This window comes from Mobula birostris, chromosome 13 (genome assembly GCF_030028105.1).
Source record: "Mobula birostris isolate sMobBir1 chromosome 13, sMobBir1.hap1, whole genome shotgun sequence".
NCBI lineage: Eukaryota > Metazoa > Chordata > Chondrichthyes > Myliobatiformes > Myliobatidae > Mobula > Mobula birostris.
The window spans coordinates 24,791,943-24,803,704 of NC_092382.1; the positions used below are offsets into that span (position 1 = coordinate 24,791,943).

At 46.1% G+C, this 11,762-nt stretch overlaps 3 protein-coding genes across 4 annotated transcripts in view; 2 read left to right on the forward strand and 1 right to left on the reverse strand.

Annotated features, from left to right (window-relative positions):
• The window catches only part of LOC140207856 (uncharacterized), a 71,753-nt gene that overhangs the window by 32,141 nt on the left and 27,850 nt on the right, over positions 1 to 11,762 (forward strand). The gene's annotated exons all lie outside the window — the stretch shown is intronic.
• Positions 1 to 11,762, forward strand: part of LOC140208593 (uncharacterized) — a 290,808-nt gene that overhangs the window by 32,098 nt on the left and 246,948 nt on the right. The gene's annotated exons all lie outside the window — the stretch shown is intronic.
• LOC140208604 (uncharacterized) lies at positions 2,501 to 11,704 on the reverse strand. Of its 2 annotated transcripts, none has more exons than XM_072277409.1 (2): positions 11,484 to 11,669; positions 2,501 to 5,623 (listed from the first exon to the last, which is right to left on the reverse strand). In XM_072277409.1, the coding sequence occupies exon 2, from the start codon at positions 5,298 to 5,300 to the stop codon at positions 4,428 to 4,430; it is 873 nt and encodes a 290-aa protein (XP_072133510.1). In that variant the 5' UTR covers positions 5,301 to 5,623; positions 11,484 to 11,669; the 3' UTR covers positions 2,501 to 4,427. The 2 variants fall into 2 exon arrangements, 1 of the variants encoding a protein (XP_072133510.1); XR_011888838.1 differs by lacking the exon at positions 2,501 to 5,623 and adding an exon at positions 10,996 to 11,036 and having other exon boundaries at positions 11,484 to 11,704.

Below are 11,762 nucleotides of genomic sequence, written 5' to 3' on the forward strand. Positions count from 1 at the left end.
GCTGTTCCTTAATTCTACACCTTCCAACCCTATGCCACCTCTTTCCAATGATTTTATTTAATATTTTACCAACAGAACCACACAACCCCACTACCAGCTTGTTCTTGGCTTGGTCTTTCAAGAAACAAAAGTATCTGGGAAACAAGAGGACCTGCAGATTCGAGAAATCTAGAGAAACATAGAAAATAGGTGCAGGAGTAGGCCATTCGGCCCTTCGAGCCTGCACCGCCATTTATTATGATCATGGCTGATCATCCAACTCAGAACCCCGCCCCAGCCTTCCCTCCATACCCCCTAACCCCCGTAGCCACAAGGGCCATATCTAACTCCCTCTTAAATATATCCAATGAACTGGCCTCAACTGTTTCCTGTGGCAGAGAATTCCACAGATTCACCACTCTCTGTGTGAAGAAGTTTTTCCTAATCTCGGTCCTAAAAGGCTTCCCCTCTATCCTCAAACTGTGGCCCCTCGTTCTGGACTTCCCCAACATCGGGAACAATCTTCCTGCATCCAGCCTGTCCAATCCCTTTAGGATTTTATACGTTTCAATCAGATCCCCCCTCAATCTTCTAAATTCCAACGAGTACAAGCCCAGTTCATCCAGTCTTTCTTCATATGAAAGTCCTGCCATCCCAGGAATCAATCTGGTGAACCTTCTTTGTACTCCCTCTATGGCAAGGATGTCTTTCCTCAGATTAGGGGACCAAAACTGCACACAATACTCCAGGTGTGGTCTCACCAAGGCCTTGTACAACTGCAGTAGTACCTCCCTGCTCCCGTACTCGAATCCTCTCGCTATAAATGCCAGCATACCATTCGCCTTTTTCACCGCCTGCTGTACCTGCATGCCCACTTTCAATGACTGGTGTATAATGACACCCAGGTCCCGTTGCACCTCCCCTTTTCCTAATCGGCCACCATTCAGATAATAATCTGTTTTCCTATTTTTGCCACCAAAGTGGATAACTTCACATTTATCCACATTAAATTGCATCTGCCATGAATTTGCCCACTCATCCAACCTATCCAAGTCACCCTGCATCCCCTTAGCATCCTCCTCACAGCTAACACTGCCACCCAGCTTCGTGTCATCCGCAAACTTGGAGATGCTGCATTTAATTCCCTCATCCAAGTCATTAATATATATTGTAAACAACTGGGGTCCCAGCACTGAGCCTTGCGGTACCCCACTGGTCACCGCCTGCCATTCTGAAAAGGTCCCGTTTATTCCCACTCTTTGCTTCCTGTCTGCTAACCAATTCTCCACCCACATCAATACCTTACCCCCAATACCGTGTGCTTTAAGTTTGCACACTAATCTCCTGTGTGGGACCTTGTCAAAAGCCTTTTGAAAATCCAAATATACCACATCCACTGGTTCTCCCCTATCCACTCTACTAGTTACATCCTCAAAAAATTCAATGAGATTCGTCAGACATGATTTTCCTTTCACAAATCCATGCTGACTTTGTCCGATCATTTCACCGCTTTCCAAATGTGCTGTTATCCTTGATAACTGACTCCAGCAGTTTTCCCACCACCGACGTTAGGCTAACCGGTCTATAATTCCCCGGTTTCTCTCTCCCTCCTTTTATAAAACGTGGGGTTACATTAGCCACCCTCCAATCCTCAGGAACTAGTCCAGAATCTAACGAGTTTTGAAAAATTATCACTAATGCATCCACTATTTCTTGGGCTACTTCCTTAAGCACTCTAGGATGCAGACCATCTGGCCCTGGAGATTTATCTGCCTTCAATCCCTTCAATTTACCTAACACCACTTCCCTACTAACATGTATTTCGCTCAGTTCCTCCATCTCACTGGACCCTCTGTCCCCTACTATTTCTGGAAGATTATTTATGTCCTTTTTTCCCCTTCCTAATTAAGCCATTTGTCCTCCTCTGCTGAACTCTGAATTTCTCCCAGTCCTCAGGTGAGCCACTTTCTCTGGCTAATTTGTATGCTTCTTCTTTGGAATTGATACTATCCCTAATTTCTCTTGTCAGCCACGGGTGCACTACCTTCCTTGATTTATTCTTTTGCCAAACTGGGATGAACAATTGTTGTAGTTCATCCATGCAACCTTTAAATGCTTGCCATTGCATATCCACCGTCAATCCTTTAAGTGTCATTTGCCAGTCTATCTTAGCTAATTCACGTCTCATACCTTCAAAGTTACCCCTCTTTAAGTTCAGAACCTTTGTTTCTGAACTAAACACAAAGTGCTGGAGGAGCTCAGGCAGCATCTATGGATGGAAATCAGCATTTTGGGCCAAGACCCTTCATCGGGACTCTTGATACACACGTATCTGGAATATCAACAAGCAAAGACAATAGAAAGTAGTGTGAAATAGGGAAAACCTTTGACAAAATTTAGTTCAAGGCTTTAAAAAACCTACCAAACAGAGCCCAATAGTTAAATACAACAAAGGCAATAAACATTCTCATGAATACAGACATTGACTTTTTTAATGAAAATATTTTGTCCTATTTCAATCAGTAAAATTTACAAAGATAAATAAGAACTGAAATGACAACTTTAGAAAAGACTATTTACACTCAAACCCATTTAGATTAAAATAACCTTGGACAGAAGGAGGAAGAGGAATAACACACATGAAAAAAAAAATCACAACTGTCAGATAAAACTTCTAAGTATATAAACTGAACAGGATTCAGCACTCCATGTGTGTATCTGCAATCATGATAAGAAATACAGACCAGAAAACTTAAATGAGAGGCAAACTGAGAAAAATAACTCATCATTATGGAAGAAAACATTAACCAGAGTATGACCCTCCATGGGAGACATCCCAACGATCTGAGCAGACGGGATGGTGACAGGGAAGCATCGAGCACCTGACTAGAGTTGGAAACCTCTTCCCAGAAACAGAGGGGTTCCTTGCAGAAATACAGCACAAGGGGGTTCACAAAAAGAGAAACAAAATCAAAAACACATACAATACAAACAAACAAGGCAATAAATGCAGCAAATGCCGAGAAACCAGACACAATCCAACACATTCCGGGATCCTAAAGCAGTTTAACTCAATCTGATTACATATGAAGGCACAATGAAGTGGCAAATATCATTCACCAAAATCTTGCTTTAAAATACAAACTCATGAATGACCACCATAACTTCATTAAGGCACCATAAATTCCAGCCTGATCCAGTTCAGGACAGAATCTCACAATTTATATGATAATCAATACATTATTACAGATAGGATAATCTAAAATATAAACATCTGGATATAATATTACAGAATAAACAAGCAGGAACAACTCCCTCAATAGATATAACCATTCCCAACACACACATGTTCCTCGATCAATGGAGCACCTCACCACAGGCGTTGTTTGTGTCATGAGTCAACCGAATTATTTTCCCTGTCAATCAGCTTCCAAATGTTGCTACTCTGTCATTCGTTGCCCCACCCCGTTGCTGATTCCCTTCTCCTCATCATACATTCTTACCCTGACCATCGTTCAGAGCCCCAAACTCTGCCCTGTGCAGACCCGCCTCTGGTTTCTGACCCTGCTTCATTGAGCATCCAACTAATGGTTTCCCATCCTGCTTTCAGTCTTCAGAGGACAGTGGTGTTTTCTAACAACCCTTTAGAAGCAGGAAAAATGACCCATAATGTGGAAATGAGCCCTGAATAAGGAGGTTAACTCAGCCCAGAGATTTCAGGGGTGAAGAACATCTCAGACAGAACTGCAATCAGCTCGACTTCTTTAGTCTGCAGAAAATTCAAGGGAAACCTCTTCACCCGCAGAGTGGTGATTGGAACCCATCCCACAGGGAGAGCAAAAGGGGAACAACAGGGGAGGATTTAAAAGGACTGCTGTAGAACAGAATCACTGGCAGTGTCCAGCCAGCCTGAGTTGACTCTCTACTGTACAAGGTGTGTTATAAATTCACTAAGTAATGAAGACAGCGTTTAAAATAGAACTGATTTATTTGTCTCAGATCCAGAATATTAATCTCCAGTCCCATTAAAGGTGAATATGCAGCAGAATAAGCTCCTCCCATGCCCAGTGACCAGGGTGCAGAACTGGGTGTGGTGAGCAGCAGCAATAATTGCAGAGTTCAGCACCGACAGTCACTGTTGAAATTGCATTCAGCAATGGTAATGGACAAATATCCAGCAGGCAGCTTATTGAAACATTCTCCCCAGTGTGAACTTGCTAGTGTGTCACAAGGTTAGATGACTGAGTGAATCCCTTCCCACATTCACAGCAGAAGAACGGCCTCCCCCCAGTGTGAACTCAATGATGCACCCTTGGTGAAGATGGCTGAGAGAATCTCTTCCCAAAGTGTGAGCAGGTGATCAGCCTTTAACCAGTGTGAACTCACTGGTGTTTCAGTGGATGAAATGATCGTGTGAATGCCTTCCCACATTCACAGCAAGTGAATAGTCACTCCCCAGTGTGAACTCGCTGGTGACTCTGTAGGTTGGATGATCGAGTGAATCCCTTTCCACAGTCTGAGCAGGTGAACGGCTTCTCCCCAGTGTGAACTCGCTTGTGTGTCTGTAGGTTGGATGACTGAGAGAATCTCTTCCCACAGTCTAGGCAGGTGAAATCCCTCACTGCAGTGTGAACTGACTGGTGACTCAGTAGGTGAGACGATGTGGTGAATCCCTTCCCACAGTCTGAGCAGGTGAACGGCCTCTTCCCAGTGTGAACTGACTGGTGTGTTTGTAGGTTAGCTAACTGTGTGAATCCCTTCCCACAGTCTGAGCAGGTGAACGGCTTCTCCCCAGTGTGAATTCGCTGGTGTGTCTGTAGGTTGGATAACTGAGTGAATGTCTTCCCACAGACTGAGCAGGTGAATGGCCTCTCTCCATTGTGAACTGACTGGTGTCTCCGTAGGTGAGATGCCTGAGTGAATGCCTTCCCACAGTCTGAGCAGGTGAACAGCCCCTCCCCAGTGTGAACTCGCTGGTGACTCTGCAGGTGGGATGACCGCGTGAATCCCTTTCCACAGTCTGAGCAGGTGAATGGCTTCTCCCCAGTGTGAACTCGCTGGTGTCTCTGTAGGTTGGATGACTGAGAGAATCTCTTCCCGCAGACTGAGCAGATGAAATCCCTCACTTCAGTGTGAACTGCCTGGTGAATCAGAAGGTGAGATGATATGCTGAATCGCTTCCCGCAGTCTGAGCAGGTGAACGGCCTCTCCCCAGTGTGAACTCTGTGATGTACCTTCAGTTTGGATGAGCAAGTGAATCCCTTCCCACAGTCTGAGCAGGTAAACGGCTGCTCCCTGGTGTGAACTCGCTGGTGAGCCATTAGGTCAGATGACTGAATGCATCCTCCCCCACAAATTCAGCAGATGACCAGCCTCTGCCCAGGATGAACTGACTGATGTGTCCACAGGTGGGATGAGCAACTGAATGCCTTCTCACCCACAGAACAAATGAATGGCCTTGTCCGGTGTGAACTTGCTGATATATCTTCAGTTGAAATGACTGAGTGAATCCCTCCCCACAGTCTGAGCGGGCGGGACGATCAAGTGATTCGCTTGCTCTACTTCTTAAATATCTGGACAAGAACAGCAAAACTGGTGTGTTGTGTTCAAGATTCCTGTAGATAAATTCCTCGTCATTTTTAACCTGTAAAAAGATTTACAAAATCCATCAATGGGTGTCGGACAACATTTCAGATGAGATCACTTGAGTTGCCAAGGTGTGATCTGGCATCACACTGTTACAGTGAGGTTCAATCCAGGTTGGAGAGAGAAATCATCTTCTAACTGGGCACAGAGCTGGTATCTGGAGTGACCAGCAAATTCTCTGATGCTCTTCCTGTCTCTATCAGAATGGGGCATTTCTGCCGTCTCCAATCTGTGACCTGGCTCAGTCTGACTCTCCCCATTGGTATTATTCCCTGTTCCCACTGAGCTGCATGGGTTCCTGGCCCCACAGTAACTGAAATACTCACACAAGTAGCCGGCAGTGCATTCCACGCACCCACCACTCTCTGTAAAAAAACTTACCCCTGTCATCCCCTCGGTATCTGATTCAAAGCACTGTAAAACTATACCCCCTCATGTTAGCCATTTCAGCCCTGGGAAAAAACCTCTGGCTATCTACATGATCAATGCCCTTTATCATCTTACACATCTAAGAAAGGCTCTAAACATAAAGAAAGAAATTATACATTGCTTTGAGGATTTGTTAGAAGTATACAAAATTATGAGGGTATAGATAGGGCAAATGCAAGCAGCTTTTTCCACCGAGGTTGGGTGAGACTACAACCAGAGGTCAGGAGTAAGTGGGGAAGTTGATAATTAAACAGGAACATTTGGAAAAGCTCTTTACTGAAATGGTTGTGAGAGTGCAGAATGAGATGCCAGCACAAGTGGTGAATATGAGCTCAGTTTCACCATTTTAAAGAAGTTTGGATGGGAGCCTGGATGGTAGGGGTCTGGAGGGCGATGGTCCCAGTACAGGTAGTTGCATTAGACAGCTTGAATGATTTTTCAGCATTGACCAGATGGGCCAAATAGCCTGTTTCTGCACTGAACATCCCCATGTTTCTATGACAGAGAAGCTGGCCAAACTTGTCTGGAAGGGAAAAGGTAGGAGTGACAACAGAGCAGCGATGGCTGGAGTTTCTGGGAGCAATTCAGGAGCTCAGTGATCGATACATCCGAAAGATGTGGAAACATTGGAAAGGCAGGAGGACACAACCGTGGCTGAAATGAGAAACCAAAGCCAACATAAGAGCCAAAGAGAGGGCAAACAAAAGAGCAAAGACGATTGGGAAGCTTTTAGAAACCCACAGAAGACGACTAAAAAAAAGTCGGATGAGCTTGGGGTGGAATTATGATAATGTAGTCATTAATGAGTCTTGGTAGCACCCAACAGTCTGAGGCATTCAGAGGGACAAAATACTCGGGACCTCAATATCGCTTGAAAACCAAGGTTCCCAGCACCAGTTACCTTTCAACTTTTATTTTGGCAGACATGTACAAACTAGACACCTTCAAAATTTCACTTCTGAAGGCCTCCCACTTACCAAGTACTCCTTTGCCAGAAAACAGCCTGTCCCAAACCACACTTGTCAGATCCTTTCTGATACCATCAAAATTGACCTTTCTCCAATTTAGAATCTCAACCCCTGGTCCAGACCTTTCTTTTTCCATATTTACTTTGAATCTCATGGCATGATGATCACTAAATTCTGTCACCAGCCCTGGATCATTCCCTAACAGCTTATTGCACACTTCTACGTCGGGAATTCTACTTACTGATTAAGGGCACATTTGACAAACTCTAACCCATCTAGTCCTTTTACAGTATGGGAGTCCCAGTCAATATATGGAAAGTTAAAATCACTTACTGAATCAACCTTTGTTTCTTGGCATGGTCTGCGATCTCTCTACAAATTTGTTCCTCTAAATCCCTCAGACTGTTGGGTGCAACCAAGTCCTAATAATGGCTACAATTTCATAATTCCCTGTCCTGAGCTCATCTGGCTTTCCTGCGATGCTTCTTGCATTGTGATATACACAGCTCAGCACATTCATCGCACCATTCACAACACGCTGGAGGTACTCAGCAGGTCGGGCCGCATCCGTGGAAATGATCAGTTAACATTTCGGGCCATGACCCTTCGTCAGGACTGAAGAGGGTAGGGGCAGAGGCCCAATAAAGAAGGTGGCGGGAGGGTGGGGAGGAGAAGGCTCCAGGCTCAACCATTTGATTGCTGACTGTATCTGGTGTCTGAACAACATCTGACTGGTGTCAAGAAAACAACCTCCCCTCATTGTCACAAAACATGCATCATTGCTGTCGCAGTTTATGTTCCACTGGATGCTGATGCTAAAGCAGCCATGAAAGACCTCAGTGCTGCTATTAGCAAGCTGCAGACATTGCATCCAGATGGAGCTTTGATTGTCGCTGAGGACTTTAATCATTGTAACCTGTGTACTGTGCTTCCAAGATTTTACCAAAATGTATTATGCACCACCAGGGGTAATAAAACCTTAGATCATGTCTACACAAATGTGGCTGATGCTTGCAAACTCACTACCCTCCCCCACCTGGGAAAGTCCGACCGTCTTTCATTGTTTCTGCTTCCCAAGTATAGCCCGGTCATTAAACGTGTGAAACCCACAATGAAGACTATTAAGATCTGGCTGGAGGGGGCTGACTCTGCTCTTCAGCACCAATTCCAGCACACAGAGTGGAGCACGTTTGCTGCCCATACCACCACAGACTCTCAGATTAACATTGATTTATACACCAACTCTGTCCTTGAGCACATCAACAAGTGTGTAGATAGAGAGACATCACTAAAACAATAAAAGTTTTCCCCAGTCAGAAACCATGGATGAACAGAGAGGTTCACCTCCTGCTCAAAGCCTGAGATTCAGCCTTCAGGTCTGGAGACCAGGAGGCTTACAGCTCAGCCAGGGCCAACCTGAGGAGGGGAATCTCTCAGGCTAAACACATTTACAAACAGAGAATCGAGGAGCATTTCAACTCCTCTGACCCCCGGCCCATGTGGCATAGCATACAGGTCATTACAGACTTCAAACCTCCTAGTACTGTGCCCCCTTCCAGCTCTGCTACCCTCCCTGATGAGCTCAATTACTTCTACGCTCGCTTTGATCGAGGGAACAAGGAGGTCACCCTCAAAGCGGATCTCCCACCTGGTGAACTGTCTCTCTCACTTTCCACCTCCGATGTTTGTGCCACCCTGAGCAGGGTGAATGTACGGAAGGCAGCTGGTCCGGATGCAATACCTGACCATGTGCTCAGAGTCTGTGCAGGGCCGTTGGCCGGGGTCTTCACAGACATTTTTAATCTGTCCCTGGCCCAGGGTGTTGTCCCCATAAGCTTCAAGATCACCACCATCGTGCCAGTGCCGAAGCATTCCACTGCCACGAGCCTGAATGATTTCCACCCAGTTGCACTCACCCCCATCATTGCAAAGTGCTTTGAGAGACTGGTTCTATCACATCTGAAATCCTGTCTGCCCACTATCCTGGACCCCCATCAATCTGCCTATCGCACCAACATGTCAACAGAGGACACCATCTCCACGGCACTTCACTCTGCCCTGACCCACCTGGACAACCCCAACTCTTACGTCAGAATGAGGTTCATTGACTTTAGTTCAGCATTCAATTCTGTAAGCCCCTTCAAGCTGATCACCAAACTTTGCCAGCTTGGTATCAGCTCATCCCTCTGCAATTGGACCTTGGACTTTCTGACTAACAGACCCCAATCAGTTAAGTTAGACAACCTCTCCTCCTCCACTCTCACCCTGAACACCGGCGTGCCTCAAGGCTGTGGGCTGAGCCCTCTTCTGTACTCCCTTTTCACCTGTGACTGTGTTCCTGTACATGGTTCTAACTCCATAATCAAGTTCGCAGATGACACCACGGTGGTTGGCCAGATCAGAGGGGATGACGAGACAGCCTACAGGGATGAGGTCCAGCACTTGGCTGCGTGGTGTGCCAACAATGATCTGGCCTTTAACACCCAGAAGACCAAGATCATTGTGGACTTCAGGCATGTTAGGAGCCACACTCCCAATCTACATCAATGGAACTGTATTGGAGCGTGTATCAAGCTTCAAATTCCTTGGTGTCCACATTTTCGAGGATCTCACCTGGTCCCTGAACTCCTCCATCTTGATCAAAAAGGCGCAACAGCGTCTTTACTTCCTGCGGAGCATCAATAAAGCTCACCTCTGTCCCAGGATATGACAGACTTTTACCACTGTACCATTGAGAGCATACTCACCAACTGCATCTCAGTGTTAAACCATAGAAACCATAGAAAGTACAGCACAGAAACAGGCCCTTTGGCCCCTCTTGGCTGTGCCAAACCATTTTCTGCCTAGTCCCACTGACCTGCGCACGGACCATATCCCTCCATACACCTCTCATCCATGTATCTGTCCAATTTATTCATAAATGTTAAAAAAAGAACCCACATTTACCACCTCGTCCGGCAGCTCATTCCATACACCCACCAATCTCTGTGTGAAGAAGCCCCCCCTAATGTTCCCTTTAAACTTTCACCCCTCACCCTTAACCCATGTCCTCTGGTTTTTTTCTTCCCTTGCCTCAGTGGAAAAAGCCTGCTTGCATTCACTCTATCTTATACCCATCATAATTTTATATACCTCTATCAAATCTCCCCTCATTCTTCTACGCTCCAGGGAATAAAGTCCTAACCTATTCAACCTTTCTCTGTAACTGAGTTTCTCAAGTCCCGACTACATCCTTGTAAACCTTCTCTGCACTCTTTCAACCTTATTTATATCCTTCCTGTAATTTGGTGACCAAAACTGAACACAATACTCCAGATTCAGCCTCACCAATGCCTTATACAACCTCATCATAACATTCCAGCTCTTATACTCAATACTTTGATTAATAAAGGCCAATGTACCAAAAGCTCTCTTTACGACCCTATCTACCTGTGACGCCACTTTTAGGGAATTTTGTATCTGTATTCCCAGATCCCTCTGTTCCACTGCACTCCTCAGTGCCTTACCATTAACCCTGTATGTTCTACCTTGGTCTGTCCTTCCAACCAGAGACATCCCTTCCTCTCAAAGTCAGGTGATCACTCAGACAGCTGATCACTGAGAGGAATTACATTTATTGGTCATTAAAGTTCACCCAGATTGGTGTGGACGGATTTGATGTGGAGTTCGGGGTGTCACAGTGAAAGGGCCGGACGGCCGAACTCTCTCCGTTGTCCAAACATCCTTCCAGGTGAGGCGACACTTCACCTGTGAATCTTCCGGGGTCGCCCGTTGTGTCCGCTGCTCCCGATGCGGCCGCCTCGACACTGGTGACACCAGACCCTCCGCAGTTGTGCAGGGTGGGGTTGTGTTTTTTTTGGGGGGGGGTCGATGTTATTGTTCCCTTTTGTGCGGGAGGGGTGGGTTTTGGGGGTTGATGATCGGGATGCATTTCTTTTTGATGCGGGGGGTGGGGTGGGAGTTTGATTTTTCTCTCTGAACGACTTTCATGTTCTTTCTTTGTTTCGTGGCTCTCTGGAGAAGAAAAGAAACTCAAGAGTTGTTTACGGATACCTGCTTGATAATAAATTAACCTTTGAACTATCCGCTCCTAGCAGGACTTCCCGGAGTCCAAACATTTTCATTCCCATTCCGATTCCCATTCCCGTTCTGACGTGTCAACCCATCGCCTCCTCTTGTGCTAAGATGAAGCCACCTCAGGGTCGAGGATCAGGACCTTATATTCCGTCTGGGTACCCCCCGCCCCCCAACCCGATGGCATGAATATCGATTTCTCCTTCCGGTGAACAAATCTCTCCCTCACCCCTCCCTCCCACTCCCTCTCTTCCTCTCTGACTTTCCACGTCCTCTCACCTGCTGATCACTTCTCTCTGGGTCCACTGCTCCATCCCTTTCTCCTATTCTCCACTCTCCTCTCCTATTAGATTCTATTTTCTTCAGCTTTTCAGCTTTCCCACCTACCTGGCTTCACCTATCACCTTCCAGCGAGACATTTCCTCATCCGGACCGATTTTATTCAGGTATTTCCGTCATTTCATCTCAGTCCTGAAGGAAGGTTCAACTGGAAACGTCGACTGTTGACTCTTTTCGATAGATGCTGCCCGGTCTGCTGAGTTCCGCCAGCATTTTGTTTGTGTTGCTTTGGATTTCCAGCATCTGCAGACTTTAAACATGAGGAAGTCTACAGATGCTGGAAATTCAAGCAACACACACCAAAGTTGCTGGTGAATGCAGCAGGCC

What these genes read in the sequence shown, in the direction of transcription:
- LOC140208604 (XM_072277409.1), bottom strand. Translation starts at nt 5,300, where the DNA reads ATGGCTCACCAGCGAGTTCACACCAGGGAGCAGCCGTTTACCTGCTCA.